At 51.3% G+C, this 18,137-nt stretch overlaps 5 protein-coding genes across 5 annotated transcripts; 3 read left to right on the plus strand and 2 right to left on the minus strand.

The window, feature by feature from the left end:
- Nucleotides 1–389: 389 nt before the first annotated feature.
- Nucleotides 390–3,204, plus strand: N7532_003672 (DNA ligase (ATP) CDC9; the record flags this gene model as incomplete). The annotated part of the gene is made up of 4 exons (XM_056616166.1): nucleotides 390–457; nucleotides 519–2,316; nucleotides 2,376–2,606; nucleotides 2,659–3,204. The coding sequence occupies 4 exons, from the start codon at nucleotides 390–392 to the stop codon at nucleotides 3,202–3,204; spliced, it is 2,643 nt and encodes an 880-aa protein (XP_056476523.1).
- Nucleotides 3,205–3,848: 644 nt separating this feature from the next.
- dppV (dipeptidyl peptidase DppV) lies at nucleotides 3,849–6,470 on the plus strand (the record flags this gene model as incomplete). The annotated part of the gene is made up of 9 exons (XM_056616167.1): nucleotides 3,849–3,913; nucleotides 4,003–4,054; nucleotides 4,144–4,382; nucleotides 4,434–5,270; nucleotides 5,329–5,443; nucleotides 5,500–5,722; nucleotides 5,775–6,007; nucleotides 6,060–6,271; nucleotides 6,329–6,470. 9 exons carry the CDS (start codon nucleotides 3,849–3,851, stop codon nucleotides 6,468–6,470), a joined length of 2,118 nt encoding a protein of 705 aa, XP_056476524.1.
- Nucleotides 6,471–6,918: 448 nt separating this feature from the next.
- Nucleotides 6,919–7,683, plus strand: N7532_003674 (uncharacterized protein; the record flags this gene model as incomplete). The annotated part of the gene is made up of 1 exon (XM_056616168.1): nucleotides 6,919–7,683. One exon carries the CDS (start codon nucleotides 6,919–6,921, stop codon nucleotides 7,681–7,683), a length of 765 nt encoding a protein of 254 aa, XP_056476525.1.
- Nucleotides 7,684–8,434: 751 nt separating this feature from the next.
- N7532_003675 (uncharacterized protein) lies at nucleotides 8,435–9,601 on the minus strand (the record flags this gene model as incomplete). Its single annotated transcript, XM_056616169.1, has 1 exon — nucleotides 8,435–9,601. One exon carries the CDS (start codon nucleotides 9,599–9,601, stop codon nucleotides 8,435–8,437), a length of 1,167 nt encoding a protein of 388 aa, XP_056476526.1.
- Nucleotides 9,602–14,238: 4,637 nt separating this feature from the next.
- vtc4 (putative vacuolar transporter chaperone (Vtc4)) lies at nucleotides 14,239–16,835 on the minus strand (the record flags this gene model as incomplete). Its single annotated transcript, XM_056616170.1, has 3 exons — nucleotides 14,239–16,206; nucleotides 16,271–16,727; nucleotides 16,831–16,835. The coding sequence occupies 3 exons, from the start codon at nucleotides 16,833–16,835 to the stop codon at nucleotides 14,239–14,241; spliced, it is 2,430 nt and encodes an 809-aa protein (XP_056476527.1).
- Nucleotides 16,836–18,137: the final 1,302 nt, after the last annotated feature.

Consider the following 18,137-nt stretch of genomic DNA (forward strand, 5'->3'; position numbering starts at 1 on the left):
ATTGCACGTGACTGTCGCGTCACGTCGCGTGGAGATCAGAGGACGGCGGACGATGCGGCTGCCTGCGACTGCTGCCTTTTGTGTCGGCCTGGTTTCTGCCTCAAGTTTTTCCCCGCGTCTCCAATAGATACTGGCCGAAAACCTATTTATTGCAGCACCGTTCATCTCGTGCTGGTCAATTTGGCTGTTTGCTTATGCGCGCCTTGCAGATCGCAGCCGCGCCATCATCGCTTTCGCGCTTCCGACCCAACATTCGAATTAGAAGTTCCAGTCCCAACTTCATCTGTCTACCGACAACCTCGTCACAATCACTTTCTGTTTCATCCGTCATTTCCCATATACGCGTGCGCGAGACAAAGATCTCTCCTCTACGCCCACAATACCACGTCATGACGGAAGATAAGAGCAGGAAACAGGCTACTCTGGGGTATGTGCGCGACTCTCAAGTGGCCATTGGGTGTGTCAATTCGATCGCCGAAAGTGAATCGCATGTAGCTGATATTTTTCCCCCTGTTTAGGCGGTTTTTTGGAGGCAATGGCATTTCCCAACAAGCTCCCAAAAAGCAAACTACTCTGGCATTCGGAGGAAAGCGGCAAAGAGCAACCAGTGACGCCGATCAGGAACCGACAGAGTCAAACGCGCCCTCGAAGACAGAAACCAACGATGCGGCCGCCTCGGATGAAGCCGACTCAGGTAGTGGCTTGAAACGCGAAAAGGCCGACGAGGTCGAGGACAGTGATGAATCAGACGTGCAGCCTGTTTCAAAGAAGAGGCGCAAGACTACAAAGGATAATTCTACCACGCCAAAGAAAAGTGCGCCGTCTCCTAAGAAGCAATCGCCGTCCCCCAAGAGATCACCTGCGAAGGCCAAGGCCCAATCATCATCACCGAAGGCTTCCGTGAAGAAAGCCTCTGGAGAGGAGACACCTGAAGAACAAGTGACACCAGAGCTGGAAGAAGACGAAGAGCAATCATCGAGTGAGAGTGAGGAGGAAGTCAAGCCTGAGGTCAAGAAAAAGACCATGGAGAAGATGCAGGCTACCATCAAGGCCAGCGGCAACGATCCTTATCCAGACTGGAAAGCGGGTGAACCTGTCCCTTATGCAGCACTGTGCACTACCTTCTCTTTGGTTGAGATGACTTCGAAGCGACTCCTCATCCTCTCCCATTGTTCCCTTTTTCTGCAGCAGGTTCTGCGTCTAACGCCCAAGGACCTCCTTCCCACTGTTCAGCTTATGATTAACAAGCTGGCGGCTGACTATGCGGGTATTGAACTGGGTATTGGAGAATCCTTGATAATGAAGGCCATTGGAGAGACCACCGGTCGCAATCTGGCCATTATCAAGAGTGACCAACATGAAATCGGTGACCTCGGGTTGGTGGCGGCCAAGAGCCGGAACAACCAGCCTACTATGTTCAAGCCCAAGCCCTTGACAGTCCGAGGTGTCCATGAGGGACTTCTCGCCATCGCCAAGGTCCAGGGCCACGGCTCCCAAGACAAGAAAATCTCGGGTATCAAGAAGCTTTTGTCCGCCGCAGACGCCGCAACCGCCGGCAAGGGCAGCAAGGGCGTCGATATCACCAAGGACAAGGGTGGTCCTAGTGAGGCCAAGTTTATTGTTCGCTTCCTGGAGGGCAAACTGAGACTCGGTCTCGCAGAGAGGACGGTGCTCGTGGCCCTTGCTCAGGCAGTTGTATCACACGAGGCTGCGCTTGAGGGCAAGACCGTCTCTGCGGAAAAGGTGACAGAGGGCGAATCCATCCTCAAAACAGTATATAGTCAACTTCCTTCCTATGAAGAGATCATTCCGGCGATGCTGGAACACGGTCTCTTTAACCTTCCCGACGTCTGCAAGCTTTCCCCGGGTATCCCTCTCAAGCCCATGCTTGCAAACCCGACAAAGTCCATCACCGAAGTGCTTGATCGATTTGAAGGAAAGGAATTTACCTGCGAATACAAGTACGACGGAGAGCGGGCCCAGATCCACTTCGTCGCACCAGACTCGGTTCGCAAGTATCCTGCGGCTACAACTACTCTCCAAAGGGATAGCAAGGGTCTCAGCTCTATATTTTCCCGGAACTCCGAGGATTTGTCAAAGAAGTACCCCGATGTACTTGCTAAGCTCGACACCTGGGTCAAGGATGGCGTGGACAGCTTTGTTCTGGACTGTGAGACAGTCGCTTGGGACACCGTCAACAAGAAGGTCCTGCCATTCCAGCAATTGATGACCCGTAAGCGGAAGGATGTTAAGGCCGAGGACATCAAGGTCAAAGTGTGCATTTTTGCCTTTGACTTGCTTTTCTTCAATGGAGAGGTACGTTCGAGATGGCGTTTTACGGTATCAACTCCAGCAAATACTAATCTTTTTCACAGCCCTGTGTCAAGAAGTCACTCAGGGAACGTCGGAAACTGCTGCACGAGTGCTTCCAGCCAGTTGAAGGCGAGTTCCAATTTGCGCAATTTGGCAACACCAACGTCCTCGACGAAATCCAAACCATGCTTGAAGATAGTGTTAAGGCGTCGTGCGAAGGACTTATGGTCAAGATGCTGGACACTGATGAGAGTGGTTATGAACCCAGTAAGCGGAGTCGAAACTGGCTCAAGGTACGAATTGCCCAACTCTTCCACATATCAGTTTCCTACTTACACAACGCAGGTTAAAAAAGACTATCTCGCTGGTGTGGGCGACTCCCTCGATTTGGTTGTCCTCGGCGCATACTATGGCCGCGGCAAGCGAACCTCGGTGTATGGTGCTTTCCTTCTGGCCGCCTATAACCCCAATAACGACACCTACGAAACAATTTGCAACATCGGCACAGGCTTCTCCGAGGCAGTACTGGAGGAGATGCACAAAGCACTAACGCCCATGATAATCGACCGACCGAAGCCATTCTATGCTCATTCGAGCGTACCGAAGGATCAGCCCGATGTGTGGTTTGAGCCCCGGTTGGTGTGGGAAGTGAAAACAGCCGATTTGACTCTCAGTCCGCGGTACAAGTGTGCTGCGGATGAATTTGAGGGTACCACCGGTGGCGGCAAAGGTGTATCTCTACGGTTCCCTCGCTACATCAAGTCGCGTGATGACAAGAACCCCGATCAAGCGACGACCACCCGCGCTGTGGCGGAGATGTATCGCAAACAGGAAGCCGTGGCAAAGGAGAGCACCGGCAAGCGTGGCGTGGATGATGACTTTGAGTACTAAGATTTGAGATAATATTAGTGATAATATTACGGCACCATGTGGACGGTTAGTCCATATGGTTATTGAGCATGTTTTTGATAGCTACGAGCATTCTTTGTAGTATCGCACCATAGACTAGCTGGCATGCATCATTGAGATTATTTACTTGCCCTCTTATTGATGATGCACCGTTCCACCACATTTGACTCCAACCATCTTTGGTATCTGTTACAAACAAGCAATTGCACTTCCTAGTTACACATATACAATTTCCATGACTATCATCTTTTGAATACTCACTCCCCAGATTTCCGATCGCAAGATAACCGGCTACCGACGGCCCGCCGCCAAGCCGCGCAGCTGCAACCCAAGCCGGCGGCGCCACATTCGACCCTTCTTTGTTCCCATCTCAGCCTTAGCTCCCTCTAGCCTCCTCGCCTTCCCCTCAAAAGAGATCACATCATTGTTCCCACCACTTTCTCTTCCCCGTTTATCTCTCTTGGCACGGTGGAATGTAACATTTCCCCTCTTCGTCGGGAAACTGCGATTGCTCATGGTTCCGCAGTGGGCGTGGGTTGGTTCCGATAAATACCTCTAGCTCCCTTCTTCGCGCATTGATCTGCACGACTGTCTATGGTTGCGTCTGCGTGTATCTCTTCGGCACGATGTGGACTGTTCAATGGCTGGCTTTGGGTTCGGTGCTTGGTTCGGCGATTGCGTTGACACCTGAGTAAGTACTTTTGTTTACTCCTAGTACCTCCTGCAAGGTCCTATACCTTGTAGGTAGAGACTTCGGCCGTGATACTGATAGCCAGATAGGCAGTTGATATCTGCTCCGCGTCGTGGTAATGCGATCCCTAATCCTTCGGGTGTGAGTCTGCCAGTGCCTTTTCCTTTCAAATTGTTCCATTCTTTAAACAAGTGGATATACATCAAGTGATGTAACTGACTGCCCCGCAGAAAGTTGCGCTGTTCTCCACTTCTCAGTACTCATTCGACACCCACTCCTCCTCGTCCTGGTGGAGTCTGATCGATATCAGGAGTGGAGAGACCGCCCAGCTCACCAACGATAGCAATGTGTCTGAGTTGACCTGGCTGGGCTCGAGTGATTCTGGGCTCCTCTATATCAACAGCACCAACGCCGATATTCCTGGTGGCGTCGAGCTTTGGATTGCGGACGCAAACAACTTTGCCAACTCGTAAGTATTCCTACCCCTCGTACTTCAAACGTATACCCTAATGCCTCCAAGTCGGTATAAAGCCGCCTCCCTGGCTGCACCTTTCTCGGGTCTCAAGCCTGCGGTGACCAAGTCTGGCGATATCAAATTCCTCGTATATGCCCAGTCATACGGCAATGGCACAGCATACAACGAAGAACTCGTTTCCACCCCTCTGAGTTCAGCTCGCATCTACGACAGCATCTACGCCCGGCACTGGGACTCCTGGCTCCCAACCACCTTCAACGCCGTCTTCTCAGGAACGCTCAAGAAGAAGGCAGCCAAGCGCTACGCCCTTGCTGGTCCTCTGAAGAACCTAGTGTCAAACATCAAGAACCTCGAATCGCCCTATCCCCCATTCGGCGGCTCGAGCGACTACGACATCTCGCCGAACGGCAAATGGGCCGCATTCAAGAGCAAGGCCCCCGAGCTACCCCGAGCGAACAATACTGCGTCCTATATCTACCTCGTTCCTCATGATGGCTCTAAGGAAGCCGAGGCGATCAATGGTCCGGGTAGCCCAGGCACGCCGGAGGGCGTCAAGGGAGACTCCAGCAGCCCTGTTTTCTCTCCCGATAGCAAGCATATCGCGTACCTCCAAATGACCGATATCTCCTATGAAGCTGACCGACGAACTGTTTACGTCTACAAGATTGGCTCTGACAAGACCATCTCAACTCTCGCGAAAGACTGGGACCGCTCTCCTGATACTATCAAGTGGACGGCCGATGGTGAGACCTTAGTTTTGGCCACTGAGGACCTCGGACGTGAGAGACTGTTCACTCTTCCTGTTGATGCTGAAGATGACTACAAGCCCAGCAACTTTACCGATAGTGGCTCCGCGACGGCGTTCTATAGCCTCCCCGAGTGGCGAGTTCCTCGTGACTGGATCGGCGATCTGGACCAGCTGGACGTTGTATACCGCTAGTCCGAAGAAGGGCGTCACTGGCACTCTACTCTCCGCGAATGAAGTCGATCCCGGTCTTAAGGGACTAAGCTCGAAGGACTTTGACGAGTTCTATTATGAGGGAAACTGGACTGATGTAAGTATACTCTCTCCCTGCTAGGAAATCCTCTTACTAAATGCTAACGTGTGTAGATCCACGCTTGGATCATCTATCCCACTGGTTTCGACAAGTCCAAGAGCTACCCCCTGCTCTACTACATCCACGGTGGGCCCCAAGGTTCCTGGGCCGATTCCTGGAGTACAAGATGGAATTACAAGGTCTGGGCTGACCAGGGCTATGTTGTCGTGGCTCCCAACCCAACAGGCAGCACAGGATTCGGTGACAAGCTGACGGATGCGATTCAAAATAACTGGGGTGAGTGAGATCCCCGTTGCCTATGATCATCAAGCCTGACCTCATTCTGCAGGGAGCTACCCCTACGACGACCTAGTCAAGGGCTGGGAGTATGTGCGCGACACTTTCGACTTCATCGACACCGACAACGGTGTTGCTGCGGGAGCCAGCTACGGCGGCTTTATGGTGAACTGGATCCAAGGAAATCCCCTGGGTCGCAAGTTCAAAGCACTTGTCAGTCACGACGGTACCTTTGTTGCAGATTCAAAGATCTCGACTGATGAGCTCTGGTTCATCGAGCATGATGTATGCCTCCCGTTTCCTCGTCTTGCTCTATCACTGCTAAAACATCGTTCAGTTCAATGGCACTTTCTGGGCCAACCGAGACAATTATCGTCGCTGGGACCCGTCTGCTCCTGAGCATATCCTGCAGTTCGATACACCTATGCTGCTCATTCATAGCTCCAAGGACTATCGTCTGCCTGTGTCAGATGGTCTTGCTCTCTTCAATGTTTTGCAGGAAAGAGGTGTTCCGAGTCGGTTCTTAAACTTCCCTGACGAGAATCACTGGTGAGTTTCGCATTGCAAAGCTGAGTAGAGTCTGCGACTAATTTTGTGGTCTCACAGGGTCGTAAATCAGGAGAACAGTCTGGTATGGCATCAGCAGGTGCTTGGCTGGATCAATCGTTATTCGGGTGTTGGCGAGAAGAACCCAAATGCAGTGAGTCTTGATGATACAATCGTTCCGGTGGTAGACTTCAACCCCTAGGTGTCTTAAACATTGGATATTGTTGTACAAAGAGGGAAAGCTGTACATATTCTTTGTTAATGCATACACCTTTAACTTGGTTAAACAGATTCAGATTGTTTCAAATGCTTTCACGGCGTAGGGTATCAGGACCGCGGATTGTGAGGCATATCTGAACCATCTCAACTGTGAAATGAAAATAGGCACCAGGCAGGAATCGTTCTGTTCGTGGGTGCGTTTGCAATGTGCTGCCTAAGCGTGGCACATGTCGAGTAGTGCAGTGGCCAAGTGAGAGTATAAAGTGCGAAGTGAGTTCGTCTCCGCCGCACTGCTCTCCCTCCCCTCGACAACGTCCTCCCATCCCCTGCTCGAGAATCTCCCCTTCTCAACCCTCCTCTCGCTACCCAAATCTGCATTTCTCGTTTCGTAAACGCACCACCAAGCTTCTCCGTTACCAAATTCGCCCACCATGCCGCCTGTTTGGCTACGCAAGAAGAAGGCCGGAGGGCAGAACAGTGATTCTGCTGCCAACGGTCACAGCGCCTCTGCTGCTAACGGTCACGGCCCTTCTGCGTCCAACGGCCATGATGCCTCTCACCCGGATGGTAAGTTATTCAGGGCCAACATCTTTACAGGCGAAATTCAGTGGATTGACGAGTCCGAAGCTGGCCCTAACGGCCACCATGCTCCCCGGGACGACGACGACTCGGACGTTTCTGGCTACGAGGACAACGACGATGACAGCCTGATTTACGACTCTGAAGAGTACGAGGTCGATTACGCGTATGTGATTGACATCGCTAAGAGCACCGCCGCCGTCGAAGCCTTCCACAACGCCGACACCACCCACCGGAATATCGATCTGCGCCTCGCTCCCCTCCGTGGCCGTGAGAACTTCACAGCCTGGTTCACCGGCATCGAAATCATCCTCCGCCAGCACCAGGTCTGGACCGTCTTCAACCCCAGCAGCGCCGAAAGGATCAAGCGTATTCCCAAGGGCCACCCGCTTCGCCCGGAGTGGGAGCGTATGGTAGACATCGTGGTTGCGGTGATCTTTGCCAACGTCTGCGAGAGAATCCGGAATACCCCCTGCTTCTGCTCTGCGATTATGTGCCGCCGTCCTGTCTTTTTGCTTAACCATCTCTTCTCGCACTACAGCAACTTCGCTCCTGATTCTGATGATGAGGAGGAAGACTTTGATGATGAGAAGGTGGATGACAGTGATAAGAACTGAAGCCCCTCCAGGGTTTGGTGTTTTCTGATGGTTTGGCAATATTTTGGATTATTATTTTTTTTTTTTTTGGCACATTGACCTGGATACTGATTTTTACCCACGGAGCTGAACGTTTGTGAATGGAATCTGCCCTTTGCACTTTACCCTCTTGAAGGGCTCGATTCTTAAATCTTCATTCTTAGTTGTGATGGCAAATCTCTAGGAATCAATACCCCGTTCACAACAAAACCAAGGTCGTGTTGGACAGTAGTATTTAAATATCCAAGTAAAGAGTCTATTGTCCACGTAGAGAAGGTGCTCCCCTCTCCGATCCGCACCTCGGCAGTAAATCGATCTATATCGACCTATCTCCCTCCCTTTTTTCAAAAGTCAGAAACTTGAAATTTCTTTCACTGGGCCTTAACTCATGGAGAAATCAAATCAGTAACAGCGAGAGCTGCATAAATTGGTAGTCGTAGCAGTTATCTGCACGTGCGAAGAAGAACAACCTGACCAGACCACTACAGCTCCCATAAACTCTCCAAAGGAATTGACACTTGACCATGCCATGTCCCTTGAGCTTCCGCAAAACAAATAAAGGCACCTCGTCAGCGATAATCCAGGCAGATCACAAATGTAGCAATTGAAATACTCGGTACTGCCAGTGACGCCACAATCAAATTCACCGATCAAGATAGCGAGTCGGAAATCATAATAGAGTCACCGTAAGCTACCACTAGGCTCATTCCATCAACCCATGCCGCGCATACTCTTAAGGCAAGTTGCCTTTTGCGAGCTTTCTTCGGAAGTTTTTAGACCACTTGTCCGGGAACCCAGGAAGTTCATTTCCGCTCTCGATGCCCTGCAAGAGATTCTCAAGCCATGCATATTTCTCATCTCGTTCTTTCTCGGTCCTATTCAACGAGGCCGTGTATCCAGCCTCTCCCGGTCTTTCGAATTGACTTTGGGCGGAAATGTATTCGCCATCAGGACGGAGCTGGCTAGAGGAGTCATTAGGTGGGGGCATGGCGACTGGGCTGACTTCCTCTCCCGTGATCTCACGAATTTTCTTTCTGAGATCGGCGTTATGCTTCTCCAGCGCTTTGTTCTTGTCCAAAAGACTCTTCCCCTTAGTGTTCAATGCCTCGACGTAACGTTTGAGTAGGTTATTTCGCATTCTTTCGTTAGTGAGTTCCCATGGATAATCCGCAGGCGACAGCGATTCATCGAAGCGAGCCTCATGGCAAACCTCTGGGAACGAAAAGGGCGAGCCATCTCGAAGGTTTTGCGGTGGAGATGCCAGATAATTTGGGAATCGATCACGGGGGGAATCAAGAACGGGGTGCACAATGTAGTCGCCAGTGTCAGTGGGAGCTTGAATCGGTTCGTTGGCAGGATGATCATTACCTGGATCGGCATGAGCAGTTGCGTCCGTTTCAATGATGGACATGGTTAAATTGGTCCATTCACTCCAGTAGCTAGGCTCGTTGGCGGCGGGATTTGTATTCTTTTGAGGGGCAGCCGTGTCTTTAGCAGGTTGGTCGCTTCGTGGATCTGCTTCGGGGTGAGTAGTTCCTTCCGCTTCAGTGGTGGGTAGATTTGCATCGGTCCACTCACCCCAATAGCCTAGGTCCTTGGCAACAGAAACCATGTCTTTGAGACGATGATTGCTTCCTGAATCAATACACTCACTCCAAATGCAAGAGTCGTCGGTGACGGGACCTGAGTCACTGGCAGGACGATCTCTTCTTTGGTCTGCTTCGAGATGAGCAGTCATTTTCTGGAGAGGTGGGGTATCTTTGGGGTTTTCAAGTTCGCCAAGGAGCTTCGCAGACGTCGCGGGCATAGACCGTTCGGGGGAGTCTGGCTGGTCGAGCTTGGGCCTGGGGTGACCACGGGGGCGTCGAATCCCTTGATAAAGGTCGGTGAAGATCTGCATGCTTGCTCAGGTAGTTTGCGGTTGAATGGAAATGTCGATAGAATGCTGATAGGTTGGATGGATAATGTTGGGAAGGTAGATGGAGACGGAAGAGGGGAGAAGTGAGAGATGGCGGGCAGAACTTCACTATCCCAAATAGTGCGGCAGATCCCCGCCTGGTGTTTGCTGACCATGTGACTTAGCTCAAAATTAAGGGACAGGACTCACGCCGCTTTTTTATCACAGCATGATTCAAAAAAGAGTGAAACCCTTGCTCTCTACCCCTAGGTACACTGTGTATAACCCGTTGACCTAATCAATTAGGCATGATCCGAAACGACATGCTTTTGGGTATTTGAACCACCCAGGTGCACTCTATGCTCTTAAGCTGACACTCTCGCTGTTCCTTTGCGCCCGCTAGTAAACCAGAGGGCTCTGTTCTAAGCACCATCTGCGCTATCATAGGCCTGCAATGTTTCCCTCGAGGTTACAATATATATATTGACAATCACCGATACTGTGTCCTAGTTAGCCGCATGTAAGATAAAAAGTTACCTGGTGAGACACTCAATAAATGTAGACAACATTGTGAACTGCCAGAAGCTGTGGCGGCTCGACCACTCGGTAGTTCATTACGACCCCGATGTATATATACTTAGTAGGGCGGGCTGTTAGTGGGGCAAGTTCCTAAGGATAGTATATATTTACACAAAGTAAAAATCAGTTACTAAGCTTCAGCACCAAGTGGTCGAGCGGTAACTCGGCTATCACATCTTCCTTGGTCTAGTGGTCATGATTTCCGCTTGTCATTAAAACCGATAAGCGCGGGAGACCGGGGTTCGATTCCCCGAGGGAGAGATCTTTTTTGTATCCCCTGTCCTTTTTCGGACAGTCCTTTTTTTTGGAGTTTTACCGTCATGGTTGATGAAGTGCTGGAATCTACATTATGGTTGGGATTGAAGAAATCTGCTTGATTTTGTGTGCCCACTCGCGATATACTATTCAAAAATTATGGTCTGTGCCGTATAACTCGCGATACGACCGCTGGAGAAAAGTCGAATCGCCAACTTCGTGGTAGATTGAACAAAAGACCCTGGTGACTCCGGGTGCTTTATTGAGGCGATGCATCACGACGAGTCCCCGTGATGCGACCTCCAGGATTGTCACAACACGAAGAAAAACAGCCATGACCGTATCATGCAACATCACATGTCACTTATCCTCTGGTATCAAATATGTGAGATACATTTAGACTTATCACACGTATTGTCTGGGGCTGACTCGCTTCGTTTTCAGCCTCATCTTCTGTGTGCACTACGCCCATTGGTGGGCCCGTGATGTTTCCATGTCACGCAAGATATATATAGAGAAAGCGCACGAGACTCAGCGGATTGGATTGGTGCTTTTTTACTTACCCTCCAACTCCACCCTGCCATCGTTGCTTCTCATCAGCCTGCTCGCATTCACTATTCTGCCGAGAATCGATGCGTGCAGGGGTTCCGAACCGTGCATGGCCACAAATTTGTTGATTTCCCCGTGTCCGACAGCAACGTTGGCCAGGACTGCCGCAATATCCGTCTTTCCGATACCAGAGGTTATAGCAAGATACTCTAGTCATAGCGTGAGTGGCATAGACCGTGGTATCGTATGTGCGGAGCCATTCGTGACAGGGTATTCCTCCTGGCTGCAGTGACTTCGCAGAATTCGAGCAGTACTTACTCATCAACTCGTGGTCGTTCGCATTCGTAGCAGATGAAGGGAGAACATTTACTCCTCGAGAACTCGAACCGACCCATCATCCACGGATGCGCCGTCCTCTGCAATGACCTGCGTGGTCGACTGCAATGTACCCAGACGACAAAGACCTGCTAGAAAATGAACTATCGATTGCCTATCTTGTGAGGCCGACATCATAAGTCCTATGTCCATTTCTGGGCTGCGCCCATAGTGTCGATAAGCTGTAGCCAGCCATGTATAGCCGAGTTGTCTGGGTAGTCAATTGACGGGGATATTTTTGGCATTTGTTGCTCAGGTTGCCGAGTAGCCGTTGCGTGGTCCTTGCACGCGCATCAATAGATTGCCTGGCTGTTTTCGTCGCCGTGGGTAGAACCAGACTCGGAACATGTCTAGCCAATAATCTGTCTAGCTAATACTCTGGAACCCTCATGTGATATTTGGGTGATAATGCCGACGTATTTTTCATGATTTTATGGGCAGAACCCCAGTTCTTGGTGTAGTGGGCGTTTTCCATTCCGACGACTTTGAACGGAATACCATCCGTCAGAGGGGGTTCGAACATGTCCGGGGACCTGAGTCGACATATTCTTCACGTCCAGATCTCAAAGTCCTGTGCCACTTAAAAGTAACGTTCCTCAATCTCAACAGCTCGTCATTCAAAAAACCGGGGCTGTCTGTTGGCAGCAACCCACAATCAATTAGCTTCGGCGTGAATCTTCTCCCAGTGCCTTCACAGCACGCCCCTAAGCTGGACTTTGGAATGTGGTCCCCGACTTTGTTGAGTATACCTCGTCCTCCAGCAGTGCCATGCAAGTGGTGGACACAATGCTTCTTCCGCAACTTATTGTCAACCAGCACGCCAACCGCTTCCAGATCTTGATCAGCTTGCAACGGGCCGACCGTCAGCCGTTTACAGTTGACAATGAAGGAGAATGTTCCGGCTTTGCCAGAAAGAAACCCCAAGCCATGCCATAATTTCTTCCCTCCCACCAGTTCCAGGGTCATCCTCTGTTTGAAGAATTTTAAACCCTCAACATTGAAAACAGGCGCACCCCACTCTGCATCTGGTTGATTACTATCACCAGCGGATGGCGCGCCTCGGGACTCTTTGTCCTCACCAACGAAAGCCATACGCCGCAACGAGGAAATTAAATGGCTCCGAAGAGCCGGAATTCATTCCCAAGAAAGCCATAGCGGGCTTGATCTTGAGCCTAACACTCTGCATGAAAGTATTGTGCATGCGTCTTTCGCAGAGCATCAGAGAGGGGCATCTGGCGAGAAATGTGACTGTCACAAGGATCCCAGATGCATGAATTGACTGTATTTGCGAATCCTGCCCCGGATTTTCACGAACGGTTTATTAGCGTATGCTCATCTTCGTAGTTCGCCTTCCTTCTGGAGTCTTGCTAAAAAGCGAGAGCAATGTTAGCATATGTCCAATAAGGTACTAGGAGCAGGGTATGAGCGAGACGTAAGAGTAATGCAAAAAAAAGGACTGCAAGACATACCGTACAGCGTATTGATAGTGGCGATGTCTTCGTTCACTTCTCGATGAAATCTCACAGATCATAGTCTGGTGAAAAAGAGCAATACTCGCTCTGCAGGGTAGCGTCCAAGCCAGCACTTCCATTCTTGATACCACGAAAACCGACTGTTCGGCAAAGCTTAGCTCCAGATCCCGCCATTGCGGTACAAGGAAAGGCGGACTCTCGATCTGGGTAGAGGAACGTATCGCAATTCCCTTCGCCTCTTTCCCATTTGGACTTTGTTGGTCTCGGTGTGCTCAGTTCGAGCTCTCAAGGCGAGGGAACATGCTACGCGAGGATCTGATAGTGAATAGGGCGAGTCGCAGCTGAGGTATTAGCGTCATACGGACGATGAAGTTGTAGGAACGCCGTGTGAGATGATTTGAGGAAGACTGAGTGTAGTGTGAGAGAAATTTGAATGGAGATTGTACCAGCCACTGCCAGGAAACATATGCACGGTGGCGGCCACGTGGTGCTGAGGATGGTCTCGGGCGTAGGGATTTGCGCGGCTTGTGGAGGACGAAATCACGGCATCTGTGTGGTGTATTGATGTTGTTCACAGAGCTAGGAAGTAAATACGTCTGGATCAGCATTATTCCGCTGCACCCATCCATCATGAGCTAAACCCGACTTAGAGGTGACACAACACCTCAACTCAGCAGTACGCTCTATCAACAAGAAGCCGTCCGATAGGTCCCGATATACCTGGGAGCTCGAACACCCTCCCGGCTTCTCCCTCAACGACCGTCCATCCTCCAAGGTATCCCATTCAAATCCGAGTTATCGAGAGTCTTCGCCTCGACCAAATGCGAGGTCGTTGAGTCCGCACAAGTCTGAAGTGGCGCAGCATTTTGACAACTTGCAAAACACCGCAGGATCAATGCAGGATCAGATTATGACGAATGGGTGCATGAGCGAAATATTCAAGATGCTGAGGAGAAATTGGCGGAATTCCGTCAGTCTCAACGGGTGTTCAGTAGACCTCGGATTTTCCACGTTGTATCTTATATCAGCATCACCAAGTCAATGTATTCTTCCACATATCCCTCACTCACTTTCAACTCTCGTTTCTCACTTCTCACTACTTCACTCTTTCCTCGCCTTTCTCGACTCATCTCTAGTAATGTTGCAACTTTCAAGTGCATTTTCATAATGGCAGGGAAAAGTAGACCCGACTGGTACCATCAACACAATATATTCAAACAACTATCCAACACCCCAGCACCTAGATACATGTAAAACGAAACATCGAAATGCTAGACATCACAGTTATGCAAGCCAACAGCTAACACATATCCAAGGGCAGCCAGTCAACCCTGGAAGTATATCCAAATTTTGAAATATGACAATACAATCATGACAAGCCACAGCCCAATTTATGGCATGTAAATCACTCTACAACTCCCCATGCCTCGTCCCATTCCCAGGAACCGGCAAAGGTACACCCGGTTTTCCAGCCATAAACCCACCAGCGTGAATCCTCATCCCAAAATTAACCAGCACAACAACAACAAGACCAACCGAAACAATTGTGGGCCCCCACTTCTCATAATAAACCCGTTTAACATCACGTCTCTTCCGAATCTTATCCACACGCCAGATATACAGGAAAAGACTGTACACCAGCGCACCAGCCGCTAGCACCGTAAATGCCCACGACGATGCAATGGCAACGGTATCAACGCCAAAGTTCAGTAGAGTCGCGGCGATACCGCCGAGGATGATGGAGAACTCGAGCCAGGAGAGGAATGTCCGTTCCGCGGCGAAATACACCTTTGGTTCGACGCGAACGGGGACAAAGATTCTTTTGCCGGGTGGTGCTTGGAAGCGCTTGAACGAGCGTTGATGTGGGCCCAGGACTTGGATGCCACGTTGTTCAGGGGGTGGCATTTCCGTTGCGCGGGGACGTGGGATTACGGCCCAGAAGCCAGCGGCCAGGAGGGAGCCGGTTACTTTCAGGTAATGCTTTGCCAGTTGGTTGGCATAGTAGAGGCCGCCGATGTGCCGGGCTTCTTCGAGTTCGTCGGAGAAGTACGAGCCGTACATATATTCGTCGTCGGAGTCGTAGAGGGGGTAGTCTTCGTCGCCGGGGAGGGGTTGGGCGGCGATGCGCTCTTCGATGTCGAGTTCGTTGCCGTTGGTTTCGGTGAAGAGGCGGCTGTCATCGCCAAGGTGGTTGGCGAAGCCGTTTTCGTGGCTTTGTTCGGTTTGCGGTGAGTCGTCGTCGTCTGAGTCTTCTTCGTCGTTGGCGGAGACGGAGGTGCTGGCGATGGGACGACGGATGCCGTAGTGTTGGGAGACGGGCTTGCGGATGTCGACGTCCATTTGAGGGTACCAGAAAGGGAGCAAGTTGATGCGGGTTGGGAAGAGGGTGGCGGTGCCGTGGATGAATTTACTAAATTTCGGTACGGCTTCCACCAGGTGACTGGCAGTCAAGTCACGGATCCATTGAGGCGGCTCCTGGCCGGCCTGTGTCTGCAACTTGACTTCCAGCACGGCGTAAGGGAAGCGGTCGATATCCTCGGGAGGAAGCTGAGAAAAGGGAAAGTCGACTCCGATGTCCATCCGGCGCCAGTTGTTGCCGGCCCGTCGGCGGCCATCCAGATTGTCCTCTCGCACCATGGTCAGCTCAGTATCCAGGGAGATACGCACGCGAGCATCGCCAGGCAGTTGGAAGGCAGTTCTGTGGTAGAAGGTACGAGTGACGGGGACGAGACGGCGAGTGATAACCCGGTACTGAATCTCCCGCGCCAACTGTTCCAGATCATTGATCTCCTCGAGGCTCTTCTTGCCCTCCTTGCGCATCTTGTCAAAGACCTGCTCGACGGTCATGCGGCCATCCAAGAACGCATTGACATTCTTCTCCTTCAGGGAGAACCGGGCTTTCACCGACTTCTCACCAGTCCAGTCCTCCCGGTGCGTTTTGCGCTCGACGAAGATCTGGTCGCTCTCCATGCCTCCATACCAACGCAGACGGATGGCCTCGGCGCCCTCGGTCTTCTTCAGACGACCCTGGTACAGCTCCCAGGTATCGGGGTTGTCATAGTAGATGGAGGAGATGGCCGTGTCCTTCTCCTCGAACTCCTTGCTGGCATTGAAGACCAGCACGGGCAGGTGCTTGAGAATGACCAGCTTCAGCTCGGTGATGTTGTCGCGGTGGACCCAGTACTTTGTGGTTTGGCGAACAAAGTTCTGCTGGGTTCCGCCGGCGGAGGAATCGCCCTTGACCGGGTTACCCTTGGTGCGGACCAGGTCGTAGAGCTTGGAGAGCTTGACGACAAAAGCATCGTAATTGTCCTTGAAAAAGGGCTTTGCGTTTAAGCGAGCCGCGAAGACGGGCTTCAGATACCATTGGGTTTGTTTCTGGATTTGAAGATTAGTTAATCATCAAACAGCTGAGAGTTCCCCAATTAATGCAAAAACTCACATCATGCTTCTTGATAATCTTCTGAAAGCCCGTATAGTTGAGCTGTGTAAATTTGGCGAGGTCGTGGACATCGGCAATGATATCACTGAGGGTTTGTTCGAGCAGCAGGAAATCGTCATCGGTGGGCGGGGGAAAAGACACGCTCTCACGGCGATTGCCCGTCGCGCGCTCCAAACGAGAAATCACATCGGTGACCTCGGCCTCACTCTCCTTAATGCGCTCAACAATCTCCTCACTCTTTCGCTTCTGGTAGTTGAAGACCTTCTCCAGCTCGGTCTCAAGCAAAGTGACGAAAGCCTTCTCGTCGTCCTCGGTCCATTCGCGGCGGGCGGGTTTGGTGTTTTCGGGAGTCGGCGGCGTCACGTAGTCGGTCTTGAGACTCTTCTTCAGCTCGTCGTAGGCTATGTAGAACGGATGGTACTCCTTGATCATGGAGGAGTGGAGGTATTCACCGAACCTGAGAGACGGGCCAGACCCGGCCGGTTAGCTCTAGCTGGACTGGGGCATGCGGGTGAGCGCCCCGGGGAATGCACAGGGTGTGGGAATGGATGGCGACTTACCTCATGCTGGGCAGGAGGGGGACGAGGCGGTGGACAAGATCAATCCCACGTCCAGAGGTGTTCGGAGGAAGAGAAGGTGCAGGCGTTGGAGGCGTGACGCTTATCGGCCGCCCGAGAACGGCTAGGCTGGACCCATCCGCGGTTGAGTGCAACCGCAATACGGCGTATTGTTACGGGCACCACGGTGGCTCCGGGCGGACTGCAGTACCTTTGGATAATAAGAAAGCTTCCTTGCACTAGCATCTGTACGAGTGTTCCTTGTGGTAGTGCCCGTTTCATATCTCATCGCGGCGGGAGGACCAGCCGACTCGACCATCTCTGTTAGCTGGCGGCGCTGATTGGTCCCGTCTCGGCGGGTCCCCAGCATTCCAGCTGCAGCTATCGGCTGACTCAGCGTACCCACTTGCATCATCGGCCAGTCGCTGGCACACGTGCTCGATGTATTCTGAGTCGGGTGGAGACATGAAGATGTTTACACTACGGACGACAGCCTAGTCTGGCCCTAAAAAGCCCCTAAGATGGCCCCGAAAGGTAAGTGGCAAAGACTACACAGTCAATATTAGGGCAATACCTGGTATCGTCGAAGTCAATACCCTGCGTAGGCATGAAATGAGCTGCCGGGTTAAGTATAACGTCAAACGTACTCAAGCTGACTAGGTCTTTTGTAAGTAATAGACATTGTGTCACGTTCAATCATACAGTAGATGCAGTACATCACCAGGATCGCCACGGCTCGGTCAGTGGGCCGACAATAATAATGTATGGTGACAGTTTCACTTTTGATGAGCAAGCTTACTAGCTTGCGTGCAATGCATGATACAATTTGCTTTTGCGCTTGTAGTACCTAACCTTTGTAAGGCAGTGGCAGGGCATACGGGTATGTTCAAGTATAAACAGTGCAAAGCTTAGGCATGGGGAAGTTGAACTACCGAGCCGTGCGGATGAGACACCGTCGGGGCCGTCCCATTTAGCCTGGCCCACCCATGCACTGGCAGTATAGCCGACCATACTACACTAAATAAAGGGGTCTACTCTACGCAAATACACCGACTCGAGGAGTCCAGTGGAAGGCTGTGCAAGGCAAAATGGGTTGGAATAAGTATGAATTTTTACATTATGCGGCCATGCGGCAATAGGTCGATCCATCCCACTCCGGAGGGACCTCACGCGACTCCCCAACGAACACTAATAATACTCGGCAAAACAATGCAGCAACCCTGAAAACGCCCACCTGCAAACCCGGGAAAGAGACAATACAAAATAAATATATGCTGCCCAATCATTCAAGTTCATAGAGATCATATCAC

The sequence above is a fragment of the Penicillium argentinense genome (assembly GCF_028826775.1).
Source record: "Penicillium argentinense strain IBT 30761 chromosome Unknown utg000004l_segment0_segment0, whole genome shotgun sequence".
In the NCBI taxonomy this organism is placed as follows: Eukaryota; Fungi; Ascomycota; class Eurotiomycetes; order Eurotiales; family Aspergillaceae; genus Penicillium; species Penicillium argentinense.